This window comes from Brassica napus, chromosome A5 (assembly GCF_020379485.1).
Source record: "Brassica napus cultivar Da-Ae chromosome A5, Da-Ae, whole genome shotgun sequence".
In the NCBI taxonomy this organism is placed as follows: domain Eukaryota; kingdom Viridiplantae; phylum Streptophyta; class Magnoliopsida; order Brassicales; family Brassicaceae; genus Brassica; species Brassica napus.
Genome location: NC_063438.1, coordinates 1,638,683 through 1,659,106, shown reverse-complemented (window position 1 = coordinate 1,659,106; position 20,424 = coordinate 1,638,683). Strand labels below are relative to the sequence as shown.

Genomic DNA, 20,424 nt, shown 5'->3' with positions numbered 1-20,424 from the left:
AGTGGTCGGAAAAAAACAAAAGACACAAAACCAATAGTATATTCTAATTTCCAAGTGGTTTCACTAAATTTACGGGTGCAGTAACTTTATTCGTGAGGCTTGACAGTAAAAAAATCAAAATAAAACTTTTTTCCTCAGCTTATTGTTTTTAATTTTTACCGGTGGTGAATAGTAAATACCAGCCACGAGAATACGCCCTATTGAGCGAGTCCGACCGACTGAGTCACGCCCGAGTCACATCATCGGCTTTTGGTTATCTTCCTCCCTCGCCGAAAAGACGCAATCTTTTTTTTTTGTCTCTCTCACGGAATCTAACAGAGATGAACGCCGCCATTAGAGCTGCGATTCAAAGACCACAGAGCTTAGCTTCTCACCTCAAAACCGCGCTTTTTCATTCCACCCCCGTCTTGGAACGCAAACGCCGCACTTCCTGGGAATCCGTCAGTCTCTCTCTCTCTCTCTCTCTTCCCGCAAAGTTTGATTCTTTTCGTTAACCCATCAGCTAAAGCTTCGAGCTTTGGCATTTCTTTGGATCAATTGAACATGTTCTTAGCGTTTGTTAGATGGATTTTCTCTAATTGTTCAGACACAATGTTGGGACTTTTAGATGTACACTTGTCTGAATTACGACCATTTTAACTAGTGTTTGGGAGTTTGAACATGTGTGAATGTGATTTTCGTTAAACCCGTCAGCTAAAGTTTCGTGCTTTGGCATTTCTCTGGGTCGATTGACCATGTACTTAGCTTCTCTTATTAGCTTCAGTTAGATAGATTGAGAATCTGGGGGTTTGTCTTATTGTTCAGACACAATGTTGGGACTTTAGAGAGTTTAACTGTCTGAATTAACACCATTTTTACTAGTGTTTGGGAGTTTGAACAATTGGAATATGCATATAATTTTCTGGTTTTTTATTTAATCTGCCTGCAGAGATCATATGTTCACAAGAAGAGGAACAGAAGAATGAGGGAGAAGCAAGAGTTATTACGCAATGTCAATGCTTTCGCAGCAAACATGTTTCCGGTATAGTCTCATCTTATCTGATCTTAAGTAACGTTTTAGCTATAGTCCGTAATGAAAAATACTAATGATTCAATAGTTAAAAAAAAAAAAGATTTGGAAATGGTAGTGTATTGTTTTGGTTTATGTTTTAGTGTTTTAGAGCCTAACATTTTTGAGTCCAGAGTTGGCATGATGATGGGTATGATGATGATGATGAGCCCTCCTCACGTAAGCAGAAGTCGTGGTACAAAAAAAAGTACGCCAAGAAGGAAACCAAAGGCAAATGGGATCCAAGTAAGTGGTTTTGGCATGTAGATTGTTCACTGCTTCTATAATCAAGTAAGTGACTATATTGTTTGTTCCATTGTGTAGGGAACTTTGATTTTTGTGAAGCTGATGATGACTTTGACATTGACTATGTGTTCCGGACTGCTTTTGGTGGACCCCGAGGTTTCTCTTTTTCATTCACTTTTGAAGAGGATGAACCTCCTCGATGGCATCATCGTGACCACTCTTCAAGGTTCTCCAACAACTCTAAGAAGTCTTGGAGGTCGAAACATCGAATATACGAAGATGAAGATGGATATACTTCAACAGAATCCAGCGACTCTGAGTCTGAGCCAAACCAAGCTTCTCACAGACAAGCACTTGGCTTGAGTCCTTCAGGTCCATTAAACCTCAAAGAGGTTAAAAATGCGTAAGTACTTACACTTCATCATATCAACCCATACATTCATCTTCTCACCACTCTCATTTTATCAGATTTCGAACTTGCGCTTTAAAATGGCATCCGGATCGTCATCAAGGCTCTAGCAAGGTATATAACCAAATAAGATCATCCGCATTTTTAAATCTCCATTCTCCTATTTGTTTCTTGAATCTATGATTTGTATTGAAACAGGAGGCGGCTGAAGCAAAGTTCAAGCTCTGCAGTGTGGCTTATGAATCTTTATGCGAAAAGCTAGCTGTGAACTGAAGACAAAAGAGTTTAGATAGTGTGTTTGATTACTTAGAGATATTTTCATACACCAATAATAATATATCCAAAGTGTTTTACTATTACAGGATACAAGCAAAATACCTTTGTTCTGCCTTTAATTATTGAACTTTCTATAATTTACTACTACAAAGTGATGAGTAATTGTATCTCAACTCTGCTTTCTCTCCGCTTATACCAAGTGATGAACTGATGATAATGAGTATTCGTAGTTGTACTGATAAAAACAATATACAGTTTCTCTCCACTTCAACTCTGATGTTGGCTATTCAGGTAAACAAAATCAAGCTTCTTCTTCTGTCTTCATCACCAAGTGCCACAAAAAAAAAACGTCATTGATTCAGCCAATATTGCCTGAACTGCACAAGAATGAATAACAGATCTAGAACAATCCAAGGATTAACTAAAAAGCCTAAATTACTGAACAGAGGATTCAACCAATATACTACAGAATCCAGCAATGCTATGTATTGTCCAAGACTCCTAGGACAAGTGATGTGTCGTGATGATGATATGGCACTCCTGATCTTAGAGCATGATTAACCCGGGATTCTTAAGATGGAGTTTTTAGCGGAAATTAAGAAACTGTTTCTTAACTTTTAACTAAAAAAGGTAAGAACCGATTCTTAAATTTAACTTTTTTTAGTTAAAAATTTAGAAATAGTTTCTTAACTTCCGCTAAGAACCTCGGGTTAATCATGGTTTTATGTCTTAACCAGTTAATTTGGTCAGAGATTGAGTCAAAGTAAACCGGTTTTCTGATCGTCTTTACTTTTAACAAGTGAGCTCAATAATTTGGATGCTCTCTCTGCTTATCATTCAACAAATCATCTCTCTCCTCAAATGTCAAAACTTTCCGCCAGAAACTGATAAGCCAGCGACGGAGAACAACAGTCATTAACGCCGGAATCTGAAGAAATTCCGGTGAAAACGCAGTCGTATAATGCTCAAAGCCGTACAGATCTTGGGTTGCTCATCAGGGTTAACCATCGTCTCACAGAGATTGACCAAGACCCGCAACTCCTCCACCGTCTCTTTCCTCTCCACATCTACAAACCCTCTAAAGCTCTCAACTTTCTCCTCCTCCTCCTCTCCTCGGAAAACACTCTGTTTCAACCCGACCCGAATGTCTTCCTCCTCGCTTCCCGGGTCCGACCCACTTCCAAAGTCTCCGACTTTCGTCTCTGTGAGTCTCTAAACCATCTCTCTCAAACATCTTTTTCATTCTTTGGTCTCGTTCTTGTATTTACTCTGTTTTTTCCTCTGTTTTCGTTGGTCTCAAGGGCGATGTTCGGAAGATAAAGTTCTGTCAATGGTGTGGAGGCCCCACCAAGCACGAGATTCCCGACGGAGAAGAGAAGCTCCGAGCCATCTGCACACGCTGCGGCAAAATCGCTTACCAGAATCCTAAGATGGTTGTAGGTTGTCTTGTTGAGCACGAAGGAAAGGTTTTGCTTTGCAAACGCAACATTCAACCTTCGCACGGTCTGTGGACTCTTCCTGCTGGTTATCTAGAAGTTGGAGAGTCTGCTGCGGAAGGAGCGATGAGGGAGACTTGGGAAGAAGCTGGAGCTAGTGTTGAAGTTGTTTCGCCTTTTGCGCAGCTTGATATTCCTCTTATTGGACAAGTAAGTAACACACGTAGTTCTCTGTTCTTACTACTAGTTCATATGATTGTGTGTACTTCTAATGTGGTTTTTGGAGTCAGACGTATGTTATATTCTTGGCAAAGCTGAAGAATCTTGATTTTGCGCCTGGTCCTGAGTCTTTGGAGTGTCGTCTCTTCGCACTAGACGAGATACCCTTTGATTCCTTGGCGTTTTCGTCTATATATGTTACCTTAAATCTGGTAAGTTGTTTCGCATTCTATCCAGTGTTCATTCACTAGATTTTTAAAGAAGAACATGTTTGGTTTTCTTTGGTTTTGTAGTACTTGGAAGATCTTAAAAGGGGGAAAGTTAAGTTTCACTATGGTACTATAAATAAAAGGTAAGTGTAGAGTGATTGTTTTGAGAGATACTATCAACGGTTTCACTTATGGTTTTGTGTGATTTGGTTGTTTCTCAGGCCTGGAAGTAGTCCTTCAGATATTCGAGCGTTTAGTCTTGATTACCATTTGCAGCCGTGAATAGAGGTTTTTGCAATCCTTGCTCTTTAAGTATATGTATGTACTCGGTGTAATAAACTTGGTACTTAATGTGAGATCACCACTGCAGGAAGGAGCAGCTTCTGGATTTTTGATTCATTCTTCCATGTCTGTCTTTTCACTTTCAGATGTTCAAATGTTAATGACTGAACAAAGTGTTTTCTATTTTTTTGTTTCAGTTTCCCCAATTGTAAAAGGAAAACTTCAGATGTGAATGCAAAACACTTTAATCAATCTTTGTGTAATTAGCCATATTATATAATGTTTTCTGAGAAAAGGAAATATAAAACCAATAGATCGAGTATTATTTATTCAGACCAAAGCAGTTCAGAACACTGAGTTGCGAGAGCAGAACTCATATCTAGCTGAAGCTTCTGAAGTTCAATGTTATGTTGTCAAAAACGCTTTCATATCTAATTAATAATTTTAATGATTTCAGCTAATTTCATAGTCTATTTTTTTTAATAATATACAAAAGCTCTACCTAATTAAACTACATTATCCTCACCGTCACCATGCATCATAAACATTGACAAAACAATCACAATACACCAACTTAAAGTTATACCCACTTTCTAGCCGCATTATTTTATCTTTTCAAAATATAAAATTACGAGACATATAATTCTGTTAAATTAGCTCTCAATTTATTCCCACCAGAACGTCTTGTTAATAATCAAATCATACAGTAAGGAATCAAAGAAATACTCGGCTTTAATTTATTTTTCTATGGCCTAACTAATTTCTCAATAGTCTTTGTTGTTTCAGTTCTGTTTATTCTTTTGTTGAACTTATAGTTCTATTCATTCCTGTCATAAATCTTTTTTGAAAAAAAAAAACCAAAAAGAGTGCATAGAACCATCACGTCCTCGATCAATCTAGACGCACAATGTGCACACACCCAAAACATAGAGATACGTCCTTTATCATCATCATGTACATAAAAAAATATACATAAAACTGTAAACGCTGATCGACAGACTTACTTATCAGAAGCAGCAAACTGATCAGCAGGTGCACTTATCTCACTCTCAACAGTACCACTACTTGTGCTGGTTTGTCCAAGCAAACTACTTATGGAACGCGCCTTCACCATTCCAAGCTTCACTCTCTTGCTCTTCACTTCCACCACCACTGCCTTTTTCTTATCTCGGCCGCCACGACCACCAGCACTCTTGTTCATGCTCCTTACCCTTCCTTTACCAAGATGATGCTCACAAAGAGAATACCCATAAAGAGTTTGCTGAAAACATCTCCATCCTCTACCGTTAACGCGGCTGCACCGTGATCCTTCCTCTAACGCACCGCTCTTCTTGGCTTTCTTCTTCCCTTTACTACCACCACCGCCTCCACTAGCTTCTTCTTCTTCCTCATCATCCTCGTCTTCTTGTTCCTCGAAGCTTATAAAGCCTCTTCTTCTCTTCCTCAAAGTAACAACATTTTCATTCTTCTCGACAACTATTATGTATTGCATACAGATGGTTAATGGTGCAACTTAAAAACATGTTTTATTTTCACCAAAACGATCAAGCCCTACGTGTACCTTGTGTTGAAGAGTCAGATTCTCCTGTGGGGTTGACGTTCTTGCTGCGAATGTTTGAAGCAAGAAGGAATAAAATAAACTTAATATAAAGAGATGAAAGCGATTTATATATGAGTGCAAGAAAAAAATGATAATAATAGAGAGCAGCACACAAGATAAAGAGTATAAATAGGGTCGATATGGGGACCATAAAAGCATCACATGCTAACGTGCACCGTCATGAGGTGTGCATGTTTAGAGTATTATTGAGTATAGTCATCATCGCTAACTACTTCTCTTTGTATTCCCAAATGTTTTAGGTGTGCGAGAAGAATGATGATAATATAAAACCAAAAGAAACTAAGATGAATTTACAAATTTGGGGGATAATTAGATCCAACCTCGATTGCTCATCTTCAAAACATATTCACATATAACAAAAGCTTTCTGGTTCTAACAAAGTAATAAAAACTATGTATTATCTAATTAGTAATTACACCCACAAAGTTATAATAGAGATGAGAAGGAACTGTAAGGATTCATAAAAAGATTCATAGCTATGATCGAATTTACTTACCTGCCGGATGCATCAGTACTACTCTTTACACCATCATCATCCTTTTAGAAGAAAAAAAGAAAAAAAATGAAGATGAGCAGTTGAACATTATTTGTTTTTTTTTTTTTTTGAAAACTGGCCTTAAACATTATTTGCTTCTAATAAGAAAATCTGCAAATGAAGAAACTCCAGTGTAAACTAAATCAATTATTATTTCCACACACACACAAAAACAAAGTACGGTTTTAATACAACACAAACTGCACCCAAGTGTCGAACTGTGGATTATAAATAACATTAATTAGGAGTTTCTAATTTAATGTCAACGTATAGACAAGAAGAACTCACCAAAGCTTTCTCCTGCTTCTTGTCAATCACATCTCTTTGCTGACCATCTGAAACCGGCGCGGGTGGTTGAGAAAGCTGAAGAAGAGAAGCAAGAACCCCGTCTCTGTCTTGGCCGCAGAAGTAACTAGCGGTGGCCGTCGGTGACCGGTTAGAGTAGAGATCTGAGAGAGGAACAGGTAACAGAGACGAAAGAGGAAGAGGCACTTGTCGTTTACGGATCCTCATCCGGAGAGAAGATACAAGAGATTCTTTACTTTTTTTTTTCTTCAGGTCTTTTTGTTTGCACCAAAGAAGAACTGTAGTGTAATCTTTTTTTTTTTTGGGTTAACACAGACTTGGAAAAATAAATAGAAGAAAAAGGATTTGTGGTGTTGTGTTTTCTTGGTAATGGTTCTTCTCTCTCTCCCACACACTTTTATATTGTTGTTGCACCCAAAAAGTAAGTTAGTAGTAACTGAGAAAGGAAGAGTCCAACTTGGAATGACTGAGATTAGTAAACCATTTTATGTACTTGCATTAAAGTATTTATCTATTAGAAAAATACATAACCGGTAAGAAAATGGTCAGTGGTAATAATGGTCTGATTATTACTGATTTGGTGTTATTAGCCGGGTCAACTACTAGGATTAAATTTTCCAAGTTTGTAACTAGATAACATGATTATGAAATAATTTACATAAATAATCATGTAAATGTATCTCCTACGAAAAGATTGGAAAATTGGTTGTTATTGACTTGACTGTAGTTACACATGTATAATGTGATATAAAAATCCAATGAATTAATATATTAAAAATTGATATGATAGTAAAATTAATTTTTATTTATATATAAACTAATATGATAGGGAAATTGCATCTCTCTAACCTCTTTCTACAAAACTAATTTAATTTTTTTTTATGGTTATATCACAAATAAGCCCTATTAAATTTGATGTATGCCTTTTATTGAGTGGGTAGGGAGAGAAGTTTTATCCTTAAGCTTTCATGGGTGGGTCCTTTTTTACATCTCTTTCTCCTTCATAACGTTTTTTTTTCGTTTGTTATCACTTTGTTTTTGTTGTTGCTTCTCTATATTCCCCATTCAACTCTTGCAAGTACTGGAGAGACAGTGTATTCGAGCTAGCTCGGACGATACAACTAATCAATTCATAGTATATTCATGATCCAATAGTACACATCCAATATATAAACTAAGTATATTATGTTTGTCATGTGAAACTGTTAACATTTGTTTATCAGTCGATAGAGATCGTATTATATTTTATTTAGTATTACAAAAATTAACAATGATAAGAAAAGGGAGGAACGATAATGTTGCACCAGCACTTGCATCCCTCGTTGAAATAGGTGGGAATGGGCTGGCATGTCACATTAAGACAAAAATCGACAAAACAGCTCCTTTTTTTCTTTGTTATTGTGCAGGTGTAGGATAGAAACAACACGAGCGGGCGTCTTAACGTGCACCTCGTTCATTCAGGTACTTTTTCCAATTGTGAATATCTTGAAAGTATGAAATTATATGTGTTTTTATTTTGCCACTTAATTTCTATATTTATGATAGTTTATTACGTATGAAAGAACGAACAGTTTAGAGCTGAGAGTATGTTTCTTTCTTTTTAATGCAATTTACACACATTACCATATGTGGTCTAGCTGAACGAGACATTGATTCGTTTCTTGTCTGACTTTTCTGATGAAAGACGAAGCGTGTTTTCTACTTGTGATATTGAAGGCTTTGAACCGACCCATCTGCTATATATGTCTGATGAAAAAGTGTATATTTATCAATGTTTATGTATCTTTCGACACACTACTTAGGTGCTGCTTTAGTTTGTTTTAAGTGACCTCGTGCGAGCTTTTCCTACGTCAATGCAAATGTGGTGTTGGCCTTTAGTGATTTTCGCAGAGCTGGTGATCAGTGGTTGGAGATGAGTTGCTCCTATGATGGATTGGGAGGATTGTAAATGAGACAGTAGCGTTCAGTTATTTCTTGTCTCCATTACATTCATCATGTTGATTGCTGAGAGATGATGTCCTTGATCTTATATGAGTAGAGTTTAGTTATCTATATGCATACTCCAAATATTATTTTTTACCTCCTTCTTCATAATAATGAATAAAAAACACACAGACATTTTGAAAAATAATACTATTAGTAAAGAAAACATTTAATTATATAGTTAATTAAGTTAATAGAAATCTCATGTAAATTACATGAAACAGTTATGAAAAAAACACTTCAGAAATTTTATTTTACTATCTCAACTATCAAAGTTTGTTTTATCAAACTTATACAGATAGAAATTATAATCTTATACCTTATAACTCGCAGGAACTTTTTATAAGAAAAAGAAAGAAGTTATCATTCACACTGATAACTATGATACTATTCATTCTACTATTATATTTTTTCGACAAAGACTAATCATTCTACTATTTCAAGTCAGTTTATGCAATGCTTTTAAAACTTTTTAAAAAGGAAATTATCAGATTTTATTTATCATCAAGCCAGTTTTTGTCTTATTTACCTAAAAACACAATCACTATTTCATATGTTTACTTCTGGTTATTAGTTATTTGATAAGGTTGATTTCATATTATGGAAATGCATTATCTCTACGATATTAATTAATCATGATTCATATCTTTTCAAAATAATTAATTATATTTAACCAAAATTTTAAATAGTTGTGTGATTCATTACTAAATCTTTGGTAAGAAAATAAAAGTGTAATATAAAATAGCCAAAATTGTACATGTAATCTGGTCAAAGAGATTGCAACTAATCTCTCTCTCTCTCTCTCTCTCTCTCTTCCTGTCTGATTTTAAATACAGAGTCTTGTCCGACTTTTATTTTTTTTAATAATTGACACAGGATTTGATCGTACCGAACGAAAGCGAAGATTCCATTGACGAATCCGAGAAGGCGAGAAGGTTCGAAGCTCAGTGACGATCATCGTCACCCAATTTGACTCAATTCACTTTTTGAGGTTTCCGTAATTCTCTTTTTTTCCACAATTTATCTCAAGTTCGGTTTTTTAGACGGTGGGTTTACTGTCCTGATGGTTAATTGTCTTAAAGTCGAGAGCTTTAGGGTTTTTACAATGTTAAATCTCAATTTAGGGTTTTTTTGCGAATTAGGGTTTCAGAATTTGGGGAAAGAGATCCATGGTTGTGTTCGGTTAATGGAATAATTGCTTTGGTTTGATACTAACAAGACAGGAGACAAACCATCTTCGTGAATCTTATAACATTATGTTTTATTTCATGCAGTGAATAAAACAAAAGATCCAAAGGAGTTTTAATTTTTGTGTGTTTATTGATGGGAGAGGAGATTTCAAACAGAGTGAACCTGGATTTGAATCTGGGGCCTGGCCCTGAGGTAACTAATGCTTCTGCTTGGGGTAATGGACCATTGAATGGAGAATCTGAACCTCTGAGAAGGTTTTGGTCGAGTTTAAGACAGGTAGATGTTCGTCAGGTTCCTCCTGGGGAGACTCATAGCCCATTGATAGAGTTGAGTCAGTTAATCATCCCCTCTGCCTTACCAGCTGGCGAGGAGGAGTCTAAGAAGTGCGAGAACGGGAACAAAGTGGTTGAAGAAGAGAATGTGAGAGAGGAGAAGAGAGTTGTTGAGAAGAGCGTTGGAAGCGAAGGGAGCTTTTTCGATTGCTATGTGTGTTTGGACTTGTCTAAAGAACCGGTTGTAACCAACTGTGGACATCTCTTCTGCTGGTCTTGTCTTTACCGGTGGCTACAGGTCTCGGAAGCGAAGGAGTGTCCGGTTTGCAAAGGGGAAGTATCGGTGAAAACCTTGACTCCAATCTATGGCCGTGGGGAGAAGAACAAAAGAGTCTCTGGAGAGGGGGGTTCAGACAAGAACAAGAAGATCCCATCAAGACCTCAAGCGAGGCGTGTGGAGAGTCTGAGGACTACTCTTGAGAGGTCAGGCTATGTAGGGACGGAAGGGATTAGACAAAGGGAACCTAGGACAGGAGAAACAACAGCTAGACAATTTCTTAGCCGGGTTATGACTTCAAGAGGAGTTAGAGCAGAGCAGAACCAGTCTAGTGCACCACTGGTGGCGGCACCGTTAGATGATTTTAGACAGATGGGGGCAGCCATCATCCAGAGGCAGATGATGCAGGCAGCAAGATTGACGGTGCCGTTTTCTCCTGTGTTGACTGCTGCTGAGAGATTAGAGGATGCTTATTTGATGAGGCATACGTTTGATGAGCAGCTCAACAACGTTCCTACTGTTGGTGGGGAGGACAGAGATTCGTTCTCAAGCATAATTGGGGTGATGAACTCAGAGAGTCAAGTTGATACTGCAGCTGAGATTGATTCTATGGTGACTGTTTCGACTTCTTCATCTGTGAGAAGGCCACATGAGAACAACGGTTCAAGGGTCTCTGATGTAGACAGTGCAGATTCTCGTCCACTGAGGAGGAGGAGATTGGCTTAGAGTGGTTTACGACTTTCATGCAATTTTAATTGTTTTTGTTTAGTTTAGTTTTATTTTTTGGATTTTGGATTTTTGAACTTTTTGGTTTATGCTTAGGGATGATTATTGAGTCAAAAAAAATTAATAATATAGTCAACCGCTTATATATAAAATATATCTGTTCAGATTATGTTAGTCCAACTTCTTTTTTTTTTTTAATATGGTGAATCAAACTCTGTAGTTGGCATTACCATAGATTCATAGGCCAGTCTGTTCATTTTGTATCAAAATATTAATGATGTATTCGAATCATAGAATGTGTATCTGTTCAACTTTATGCTAATCCAATGTACATATCTCATCTATCGTTTCTAAATAAACAATAAGTTTATTTCCGAACAACAAGAAGTCGCTTTGGCCGAGTGGTTAAGGCGTGTGCCTGCTAAGTACATGGGGTTTCCCCGCGAGAGTTCGAATCTCTCAGGCGACGACCATTTTTATGATTCATTTTATAACCTGCAAAAGAGGAGGTTCTTGTGGTTCTGTTCTTGGATTTTTTTTTTTTCATGCAGTATGATTCACAACTAGACACAGAGAATATACATATGTATACACGTACGTGCATGGGGTCATCATCATGGTGGGCGCTGAAAGATGATTTTCTATCAGGAAATTTAACCCTTGAAGAGAGTTATTATCTGGATGCTTTATCTTAGAGACTGTTCAACTGTGTCAAGATGATATTCTTTTAGGTACCTAAAACCTAATATGAATTGTCAGGCAAATGATGTATAATATAATGTAGAAATGTTCTAATGATTGCAAAGATAAATTACTAGTAGTATGGTCCAGAGAGGACGTGCCAGACGTGAAGGCAAACACTTCACATTTCCTACGTTGAGTATTTAAATTTATCTTTTAAAAATGTAATATGCGAATGTGTTTCTTTTTTCTTCTCCCGATTTTATCACGCAAGAGAGAAACAAAGAGACTTGCAAGAATTCATTTCTTTTTTCTCTTTGTCAAACTTCCAAAACATTCCAAGATCGTTGATCTTTTTTCCAGAAACTGGACGTTGATTTTATTCAAAAATTCTCGTAAACAGATCCTTTTGTTGGTAATCTAGAGTATTCATCATCATCATTCTTGTGGTGTTGATTCGATGGCAGAATCAAGGTAACAATCATTCATTTCCTGGATTTTTTTACCATCATTCGTGATATGATCTAAAAAAATGTTTTGCAAATTCATGTTTCAAAATCGTTATTTTTCTCCATCGAATAAATAAATTAGATTCATAAACATTAAAACACATTTTAAAAGATGCTATTAACAGATAAAACGGAGATTGACATAAAGAGAATCCAACACACAAGAATAAGAACAAGACAAAAAGATCTGAAGGTATGTTCTGTTGCGGAGGTGCGGATGAGGAACCCGCCGGTCCGCCAGCAAACCAGTATTCATCAGCGCCTCCTAACAAGGCCGGAAATAACAATTTTGGCGGTAACAAATCCCTAACTTCTCCTCACCCCTCATCCCTAACCCTTATCCCTTACTTTGTTGTGAATGAGCGTTTGCGTTTTGCATGCGTTTGTGATTAGGCGGCGGGAACAGAGGAGAGCCGAGGAATACAAACGCACCGAGATCAGGAGCTCCTGCAAAGGTTTTACCTATAGAGATCCCTTCTATTCCATTGGATGAGCTGAACAAAATATCAGGTAACTTCGGAAACAAGGCACTGATCGGTGAAGGCTCTTATGGACGTGTCTTCCAAGCTAAGTATAATGGAGGTGATGTTGCTATTAAAAAGCTTGATGCTAGCTCTTCTGAAGAACCTGACTCCGATTTCACCTCACAGGTACACACATAAAAATATTACAGCCCTTCAGCTAAATTAATTCAACCAAGATTAATCTAATAATTGTTTTAAGTAATTTCTCCCTATTAAAATGGCAAGTTATCGGTGGTGTCACGGCTTAAAAATGAACATTTTGTGGAACTGATGGGTTACTGCTTGGAAGCAAACTACCGCATTCTTGTCTACGAGTTCGCAACTAAAGGTTCATTACACGATGTGTTACATGGTACGTAAAATTCAACTCTCACTAGCTACTCATGTTTTGTTGTGGACTATATATGTGATATTGGATTGGTCTTTAGGGAGAAAGGGGGTGCAAGGGGCTGAGCCAGGACCGGTGCTGAACTGGAACCAAAGGGTCAAGATCGCATATGGAGCAGCCAGAGGTCTTGAGTTCCTTCACGAGAAGGTCCAGCCACCAATAGTCCACAGGGACGTAAGGTCGAGCAATGTCTTGTTGTTTGATGACTTTGTAGCCAAAATGGCTGATTTCAACTTGACCAACGCATCTTCAGATACTGCCGCGAGGCTTCATTCTACTCGTGTATTGGGAACGTTTGGCTATCACGCTCCAGAGTACTGTACCATAAACCAATTAGTTCATCTCTTTTTTTTATCATCTCATATTGTTCTAGTAAAGATTATGTATCTGTTCTTGATAACTTAATTACAAGGGTAATCTTGTGTTAGGTATGCTATGACGGGACAGATAACACAGAAGAGTGATGTGTATAGTTTCGGTGTTGTGCTTTTGGAACTCTTGACGGGAAGAAAACCCGTAGATCATACCATGCCTAAAGGCCAACAAAGTCTTGTTACGTGGGTACGTACGTACACATATTAATTAATGTAAATATGTATATTCGAAATGATTAATGCTATTATAGAAGTTATAAATCCTTTTACTTTTGTCTTCTTTTTGCAGGCAACTCCGAGACTAAGTGAAGACAAAGTCAAACAATGCATAGATCCTAAGCTTAACAATGACTTCCCTCCCAAAGCAGTAGCGAAGGTCCGTTATTTTGTATTTTTGCTCTTATAAACCATTAAATAGTTATTAACGAATCTAGATATCTGAAAGATGCATAGAAACCTATTTGCATGTAGATAATTTCAAAATGATGTTCATGCTTCTTTAGTAGCTAAATGTTTTGTATCGAGTTTCTTGAGCTTTTAACTTAAATTTAGATGGAAGTACGTAAATTATCTTTTTCTATTCATGATGTAAGATCCATAACATTTTGAGTGCATTGAGATGAATAACATATGTTTGAATGGGGATGGTGTATTGTATTTAGATACGTTTTTTTTGTTTTTTTACTCATACTGAATCATAGCTACCTAAAAGTCTAAGCTAATGAGTAATGAATGAGGAAGGATCTTGTGGTTTATTAGTTTTGTAATGCTGACTTTTCTTTTCTTTGTGGGTGGTCGAACAGTTGGCCGCCGTGGCGGCCTTGTGTGTTCAGTATGAGGCGGATTTCCGGCCTAACATGACCATTGTTGTCAAGGCACTTCAGCCTCTCCTTAACTCCAAACCGGCCGGTCCTGAGTCTTCTTCCTGAATTACCCAATTAACCAATTCTCTTGGTTTTGTTTTTGTTGTGTTGTTCTGGCTCTCTTCCTCTCTTTCCTTCTTGTTGTATGATGTTGTCATTATTTTTTTCTGTCAACAAGATGTTGTCATTGGAATGTAACTTACTGGTTTAAAGCCCTCTTTTTTGGTCTAGTCTGGCTACATTGATTAGGTAATACACGAAATAATGAATTAATTGTCGGATCTAAACTAAAGACAATGTTTGAGACTATTTTAATCTAGTGTATATTTTCGAGACTATTTTTAAAATATAGATTCATTAAAAATGATAATGTATGCTCTTGTCAACAAAAAAAAATTATGTGGACTGTACAAAATTTAATGTATTGACTTAATTTTACACATTACATTAATTAAAAAGCTAGCAAAATGGCAGCAATATAAATGAAAATAATCATGTTTTCTTTTGATTTTAATATGTTGCTATTATGCGGATTTGAAAATATTAAATAATTATTAATTTACCCCCAAAATGTATAACGAAAAAGTCAGTTACTCTCTGAAACAAAGTAAATTACATTAATTAAAAGGCTAGCAAAATGGCAGCAACATAAATGAAAATAATCATTTTTTTTCTTTTGATTTTAATATGTTTCTATCATTTAGATTTGAAAATATTAAATAATTATTAAATTACCTCCCCAAAATGTATAAAGAAAAAGTCTGTTACTCTCTGTAACAGAGGAAAGTACAAATAATTAAAAGACTAGCAAAATGGAATGACAGCAACGTAAATGAAAATAATGATTTCTTTTGATTTTAATATGTTGCTACTATGTGGATAGAAAATTTTAAATAATTATTTAGTTACCTCCCCAAAATGTGTAAAGAAAAAGTCTGTTACTCTCTGTAACAGAGGAAAGTACATTTCGATAGATCTCTTGCACATTTTTAGGTTTTATTTTATCATTTTCTAAACCCTCTTCCGCAACCAGCAACTCTCTCCCTCTCTCTCTCTAAGATTATATTTAGCTCCGCGAATCTCATCGTCATCGTCATCGTCTTCGTCGCGTCTCCTTCTTCCCCCGATTCAATCCAATTCCGATTCGATTCCCCTCCATCCGAGAAGAGATCTCAATCCCGGAGCAAACATCGTAATCAGGATTCATTCACCCCAATTATAGATCTCGATCGATTGCTTTCTCCCCCCCCCGATTCGATTCGATTCGATTTAGATGCTGGGTTTATCACACAAGGATGATCACTCCTCGTCTGGGTTTTGGTCCAGTGACGTCGATGGTGTCAGCTACAAGCAGCTTGACAAGGTCCTTCTTCTTCTTCTTCTTCTCCCATTCGTTGTATCAGTTTCGTTGATTTGATAGATGAAATTGAATGTTGTTATGTACACAGTTCTGGAGTGAGCTGTCTCCGAGAGCTAGGGAGGAGCTTCTCAGGATCGACAGGCAGGCTCTCTTTGAGCAGGCGCGCAAGAGCATGTGCTGCTCTAGATGCAATTCACTGCTTCTAGAATGCTTCTTGCAGATTGTTTCGCAAGGAAGTAGCAAGTCCTCGCCGAAAGATCAAACCTTTCTCTCCCGTAACTTTTGTAATACCTCAGCTCTGAGTCAATGGGGAGGCCTCGCCGCCGCGAGGGATGGATCGCTCACGGTTCTTGATTGCTATTTGTATGCCAAATCTTTCAAAGTGCTGCAGAATGTAAGTTTAGTCCAATCCTGGTCGGTTCAGTTTTTCTTTGGGGTGAGCTAAATGTATTGGTTGTTGTTTGTAGGTGTTTGAGAGTGCACGTGTGCGAGAGAGGGAGCGTGAGTTGCTTTATCCTGATGCTTGTGGTGGTGATGGAAGGGTTTGGATAAGTCAAGGTTATGGCAAAGGTTATGGAACAAGAGACTCTTGTGCTTTGCATACAACGTGGCTCTCTTGTGAGACGTTAGTTGATTTTTGGTCTGCTCTAGAAGACGAAAGCCGACAGTCACTTTTCACTATGAAAGAAGAGGATTTCATAGATAGACTAACTTCCAGGTTTTTTTATTTGTTCATTTTGAATTTTTTTTTTAGATGTTCTTCTGTCACAATGTGTTTAGATATGATCTGGTTTCTCCACTTAGTTGCATGCATTACTGAGTTGTTGTATTCTCTTAATCTTCTTTTCATGGTCTTTCAATCTACAGATTTGACTGCAAGAAGTTTTGTAGAGACTGCAGAAAAAATGTTATCCGGGAGTTTAAATCTCTCAAGGAACTTAAACGAATGCAAAGGAAACCACAATGTACCGAGTGGTTTTGTGCTGCCGATACAGCTTTTCAATATCAGGTCTTTTATCTTTCTTAACCTTTTCCTCTTTGCGGATTACTAGCTTTACCAGTGCACCTGAGAGGTTTATATTGCAACTAGAATGAGAAGTGTCATTGCAATATCTCAGGTGGGAAGTAATTCCGTTAGAGCAGATTGGAGTCAACATTTTACAGAGAATGCTGGATATCATCAGTTCGAGTGGGCTATTGGAACTGAAAAGGGCGAAACCGATATCCTCGAATTCAAACGAGTGGGCAGTAATAGGAGTGCCCAAGCCAGTGGCCTAGACCTTCATGGATTAAAGGAATGCTACATTACTCTTAGGGCGTTTAAGAAAAATGGTCGCTCCTCCGAGATATCAGTTAAAGCCCATGCATTGGGATGCCAACAATGTGTCCATTCTAGGCTTGTGGTTGGGGATGGATTTGTTACAATTAAAAGAGGGAAATGCATCCGAATGTTTTTTGAGCATGCCGAAGAGGTTGAGGAAGAAGAGGTAATCGAAGCTTCACTGCTTTTTGATTGAGACCCTTTAGATATTTACTACTTTGCAGATATGATATCTCCTTGGCCCTTGCTAAAATATTGTCATTGTATTTCCAATAAATATATAAGAATGAAGTCGCGATGGACAAAGATGGGAATGAGCTTGATGGTGAGTGCTTCCGTCCACAAAAGCACGCTAAGAGTCCAGAACTTGCTCGAGAGTTTCTTCTAGATGCTGCAATGGTTATATTCAAGGAGCAGGTTTGTTATAGATTCTTCTGTTTTTATTCTGCGCTTTATGTTGGTGTATTTCTCTAAGTTCACCTTCTCGTCATAATAATGTCTTAGGTTGAAAAGGCATTTAGGGATGGTACAGCCCGTCAAAATGCACACATTATATTTATCTGCCTCTCATCGAAACTACTAGAACAACGTGTTCATGTTGCCTGCAAGGAAATTATCACCTTGGAGAAGCAGGTTTGTTTGCTATCTTGATTGTACTTTTTGACTATTTGTGCAATTTCGCATGACATGTTACCCATTTTCTGTCCAACAATTTCATCATCTTAACACTTGCAGAATAAGCTTCTTGAGGAAGAAGAAAAAGAAAAGCGTGAAGAAGAGGAGCGAAAAGAGCGGAAAAGAACAAAAGAAAGGGAGAAAAAACTTCGTAGAAAAGAGAGGTTGAAGGAAAAAGAGCAGAAGAACCCAAAGTTTATTGATAAGGAACGAGAAAAACGAGAAGAAGAAGGCTCTATGAATCTTGATGAGGAATCAAACAACACCATAAACTGTGAGGACACAGGAATTGAAACTGGAGATGTAGAATTGTCTTCACCTGGTACTCCTGATGATCAAGATGGAGAGTGTTTGGATGGTTGCATTACTTCAACCGCGGAGACCCACTATTCTGATAGCACTGATAAAGAGATTATAGATCATGAAAATGGGTGCTGTACAAATGATAGCCCAGGACCTGTTCATCAGACGGAAAGATTATGGATAGAACGGTCTTCAAGACATCCTAATGGGTCAAATAAAAATCTGAGGGTGAAAGCTTCGAAGGCTGGTGGTAAACCAAACAGCATTAGGTCTCATCAGGGGTTTCAGTGTTCAGACAAGAGGAATGGTGAGAGGTACGATGACCATTCTTGCAGTTACAAACCCAGTAATGGATACTGGGAAAAGGCAGAATCTAATATATCGGCAGCCAGAGGTATGCCAGTAACTGTGAGAAAGGTTTTGGACTCCACGCAGCTGAAGCATCCGCGAAACAGCTCACACTCTGATGCAGAAGAGGTTGTAGATGTTAGTTTCGCTGTGAAGTTAGCTGATACTCAGTCTGAATGCAATGCTTCAGAAAAGTTGGGTAGTGATTGCAGCAGGTTTTCTGGTAATTATATTAATCCAATTGAGGAAGACAAGAAGATGGAAGTTCACTTAATATCGAAGAATGATGACATGTACTCGAAAGATCCTATAATGAGTAGAAGCTCCAGTTCAGATAATTGCTCTTCATGTCTCAGTGAAGGAGACAGCAATACATCGTCTTCAAACAGCAGAAACACTGTATCCTCCCCGATGTCTGACTTGGAAGAGAAACTAGTGGACAATGAAATGCATGACTGTCACGAGAAGATGATAGAGAAGGAGACAGAGAAGAGTATCGATGAAAGAGACCTTCTAAGGATTAAGAAAATGTCCAACCATCCAGTTGAAAACGAGGAAAGTAAATTATCAGAAACTCCTTCTACGGTTCTTAGCCAAAGCCTGGACAATACGGTACCCAGTGTTATTACTGGTTCCTACCTGTCCCAGCCACAAAGCATGATGTTTCCTCAAATGCTTAACCAGAGTATACCGTTGCCTGTCTTCCAGTCTCCTGCAACAATGGGTTACTACCATCAAGCTCCAGTTTCTTGGTCTGCAGCTCCAGCCAATGGATTGATGCCCTTCCCTCATCCTAACCATTATGTGTACGCAGGTACTCTTGGATACAATCTGAATGGAGATTCACCGTTATGCCTGCAGTACGGGACCCCATTGAACCATTCAGCAACCCCTTTCTACAACTCCGGGCCAGCTCCCCTTTATCATCCGTATGCTGAAGTCAACACTGTTGAACAAGTTCAAACTCTTGAGCCACTTGAGCACAGTTATCTGAAGGAAGCAGCAGATGAAAGGAAAATAAACAGAATGTCTCCAGTGAAAACTCCAAGCAGAAGAGGTCAGGAAACTGATAGTGGCGAAGACTTCTCCTTGTTCCACTTTGGTGGGCCGGTTGCTCTTTCTACAGCAAGTAGGTCGAATCCTGCTAATCCCAAAGATGGGGTTTTGGGGGACTTCTCCTTGCAGTTCTCGGGAGACCATGTGTTTGGCGACATTAATAAGAAGAAGAAAGAGAGGACAGTAGGTGAAGAGTACAATTTGTTTGCGGAAAGTAACTGTTTGAGGTTTTCTCTCTTCTAAGAGGTTTATACTGTTTACTGGAAAGGGTTTATACAGTTTACTTCGGATTTGTTTGGTGGTTTATTTCATTTCGTGTAAAGATCCTCTGCAAGAGTTTTTTTTTTCTTTATTATTTTCAAAGATTCAGATTTATTTAAAATGAATAATTTTCAATACAGAAGACGATCTATAGATGGTTATCTGGTATAATCTATTGTTTGGTTAACAGGAAGGTAAAGTTCTTGTTCCTCAGCTGTATGGGTAACTCAAATGAATGCTTCTTAGCAACATTCCTCATGGTGGAATCATCAGGTAAAAGTACTGAATCGGTCTACAGTAGTTTGGATATTGAATATCATCGACCCAAATCCGAAAGGGATTAAAAAAATCCGAGAAAAAACCAAAAAAATTAGTATTTTTTTGTAACAAAATAGTATCTAAAATTTAAATAATTATTTCAAATATTCAATCATAAAACTATTTCAATTTAGGTAACTAAATCCGAAGTATTGTTAAAGAATCTGAAATGAATTTAAATTTAAAATAGATATCAAAAAAGTTATAAAATATACATAAAACCGAAATATTATTAACTGAATTTAATCCATCTATATATATAAAACTTTGAGATTTAGGAGGCTAAATCCAAAACATAAAATAAAAAAATAAAAAACTGGCTGGAACAGATTTTATAATTTATGGTTCATGACCATACATTTTGATGATGAATGCACTCATGCCTGTCACCATGTTAGCTAGATCTC

General features: G+C 37.5%; 6 protein-coding genes and 1 non-coding gene across 13 annotated transcripts; 6 read left to right on the top strand and 1 right to left on the bottom strand.

Moving 5' to 3' along the window:
• The first annotated feature begins 177 nt into the window (after positions 1-177).
• On the top strand, positions 178-2,150 carry LOC106454500. Its single transcript, XM_013896620.3, has 6 exons — positions 178-440; positions 929-1,021; positions 1,183-1,294; positions 1,373-1,697; positions 1,763-1,817; positions 1,902-2,150. The coding sequence occupies exons 1-6, from the start codon at positions 321-323 to the stop codon at positions 1,974-1,976; spliced, it is 780 nt and encodes a 259-aa protein (XP_013752074.2). The 5' UTR covers positions 178-320; the 3' UTR covers positions 1,977-2,150.
• Positions 2,151-2,792: 642 nt separating this feature from the next.
• On the top strand, positions 2,793-4,377 carry LOC106450637 (nudix hydrolase 23, chloroplastic). Of its 4 annotated transcripts, none has more exons than XM_013892340.3 (6): positions 2,793-3,183; positions 3,281-3,625; positions 3,706-3,846; positions 3,928-3,986; positions 4,065-4,131; positions 4,214-4,377. In XM_013892340.3, exons 1-5 carry the CDS (start codon positions 2,941-2,943, stop codon positions 4,123-4,125), a joined length of 849 nt encoding a protein of 282 aa, XP_013747794.2. In that variant the 5' UTR covers positions 2,793-2,940; the 3' UTR covers positions 4,126-4,131; positions 4,214-4,377. The 4 variants fall into 4 exon arrangements, 2 of the variants coding, with proteins under 2 accessions (XP_013747794.2, XP_048635475.1); XM_048779518.1 differs by having other exon boundaries at positions 4,065-4,133; positions 4,209-4,377; XR_007339480.1 differs by lacking the exon at positions 3,928-3,986.
• Positions 4,378-4,992: 615 nt separating this feature from the next.
• Positions 4,993-7,184, bottom strand: LOC106454502. Its single transcript, XM_013896621.3, has 4 exons — positions 6,570-7,184; positions 6,243-6,283; positions 5,687-5,730; positions 4,993-5,601 (listed from the first exon to the last, which is right to left on the bottom strand). Exons 1-4 carry the CDS (start codon positions 6,792-6,794, stop codon positions 5,126-5,128), a joined length of 786 nt encoding a protein of 261 aa, XP_013752075.2. The 5' UTR covers positions 6,795-7,184; the 3' UTR covers positions 4,993-5,125.
• Positions 7,185-9,331: 2,147 nt separating this feature from the next.
• LOC106450638 lies at positions 9,332-11,205 on the top strand. Of its 3 annotated transcripts, none has more exons than XM_013892341.3 (2): positions 9,332-9,561; positions 9,845-11,205. In XM_013892341.3, the coding sequence occupies exon 2, from the start codon at positions 9,894-9,896 to the stop codon at positions 11,034-11,036; it is 1,143 nt and encodes a 380-aa protein (XP_013747795.2). In that variant the 5' UTR covers positions 9,332-9,561; positions 9,845-9,893; the 3' UTR covers positions 11,037-11,205. The 3 variants fall into 3 exon arrangements, with proteins under 3 accessions (XP_013747795.2, XP_022574738.2, XP_048635473.1); XM_022719017.2 differs by having other exon boundaries at positions 9,365-9,616; XM_048779516.1 differs by having other exon boundaries at positions 9,365-9,616; positions 9,713-11,205.
• Positions 11,206-11,423: 218 nt separating this feature from the next.
• TRNAS-GCU lies at positions 11,424-11,505 on the top strand. Its single transcript has one exon. It is a non-coding gene; the product is annotated as a tRNA-Ser (tRNA).
• A 366-nt stretch (positions 11,506-11,871) lies between these two features.
• Positions 11,872-14,648, top strand: LOC106454503 (probable protein kinase At2g41970). Of its 2 annotated transcripts, none has more exons than XM_022720236.2 (8): positions 11,872-12,191; positions 12,339-12,521; positions 12,620-12,876; positions 12,976-13,102; positions 13,179-13,452; positions 13,567-13,699; positions 13,802-13,888; positions 14,316-14,648. In XM_022720236.2, exons 2-8 carry the CDS (start codon positions 12,422-12,424, stop codon positions 14,439-14,441), a joined length of 1,104 nt encoding a protein of 367 aa, XP_022575957.2. In that variant the 5' UTR covers positions 11,872-12,191; positions 12,339-12,421; the 3' UTR covers positions 14,442-14,648. The 2 variants fall into 2 exon arrangements, with proteins under 2 accessions (XP_022575957.2, XP_013752076.2); XM_013896622.3 differs by having other exon boundaries at positions 11,875-12,191; positions 12,352-12,521.
• Positions 14,649-15,378: 730 nt separating this feature from the next.
• LOC106450640 lies at positions 15,379-19,813 on the top strand. Its single transcript, XM_013892343.3, has 8 exons — positions 15,379-15,738; positions 15,824-16,129; positions 16,203-16,453; positions 16,603-16,744; positions 16,854-17,222; positions 17,342-17,473; positions 17,561-17,689; positions 17,792-19,813. Exons 1-8 carry the CDS (start codon positions 15,649-15,651, stop codon positions 19,679-19,681), a joined length of 3,309 nt encoding a protein of 1,102 aa, XP_013747797.2. The 5' UTR covers positions 15,379-15,648; the 3' UTR covers positions 19,682-19,813.
• Positions 19,814-20,424: the final 611 nt, after the last annotated feature.

Coding starts and splice junctions, on each gene's coding strand:
- LOC106450637 (XM_013892340.3), top strand. CDS start 2,941: ATGCTCAAAGCCGTACAGATCTTGGGTTGCTCATCAGGGTTAACCATC. Junction 3,847..3,927: donor TATATGTTACCTTAAATCTG/GTAAGTTGTTTC, acceptor TTGGTTTTGTAG/TACTTGGAAGATCTTAAAAG. Junction 3,987..4,064: donor TATGGTACTATAAATAAAAG/GTAAGTGTAGAG, acceptor GTTGTTTCTCAG/GCCTGGAAGTAGTCCTTCAG.
- LOC106450638 (XM_013892341.3), top strand. CDS start 9,894: ATGGGAGAGGAGATTTCAAACAGAGTGAACCTGGATTTGAATCTGGGG.
- LOC106450640 (XM_013892343.3), top strand. CDS start 15,649: ATGCTGGGTTTATCACACAAGGATGATCACTCCTCGTCTGGGTTTTGG. Junction 16,130..16,202: donor CTTTCAAAGTGCTGCAGAAT/GTAAGTTTAGTC, acceptor TGTTGTTTGTAG/GTGTTTGAGAGTGCACGTGT. Junction 16,454..16,602: donor ATAGATAGACTAACTTCCAG/GTTTTTTTATTT, acceptor TTCAATCTACAG/ATTTGACTGCAAGAAGTTTT.
- LOC106454502 (XM_013896621.3), bottom strand. CDS start 6,794: ATGAGGATCCGTAAACGACAAGTGCCTCTTCCTCTTTCGTCTCTGTTA. Junction 6,284..6,569: donor AGAAGCAGGAGAAAGCTTTG/GTGAGTTCTTCT, acceptor TTCTTCTAAAAG/GATGATGATGGTGTAAAGAG. Junction 5,602..5,686: donor ATCTGACTCTTCAACACAAG/GTACACGTAGGG, acceptor AATACATAATAG/TTGTCGAGAAGAATGAAAAT.
- LOC106454500 (XM_013896620.3), top strand. CDS start 321: ATGAACGCCGCCATTAGAGCTGCGATTCAAAGACCACAGAGCTTAGCT. Junction 441..928: donor GCCGCACTTCCTGGGAATCC/GTCAGTCTCTCT, acceptor ATCTGCCTGCAG/AGATCATATGTTCACAAGAA. Junction 1,698..1,762: donor CTCAAAGAGGTTAAAAATGC/GTAAGTACTTAC, acceptor TCATTTTATCAG/ATTTCGAACTTGCGCTTTAA.
- LOC106454503 (XM_022720236.2), top strand. CDS start 12,422: ATGTTCTGTTGCGGAGGTGCGGATGAGGAACCCGCCGGTCCGCCAGCA. Junction 12,877..12,975: donor ACTCCGATTTCACCTCACAG/GTACACACATAA, acceptor TAAAATGGCAAG/TTATCGGTGGTGTCACGGCT. Junction 13,700..13,801: donor AACAAAGTCTTGTTACGTGG/GTACGTACGTAC, acceptor TTCTTTTTGCAG/GCAACTCCGAGACTAAGTGA.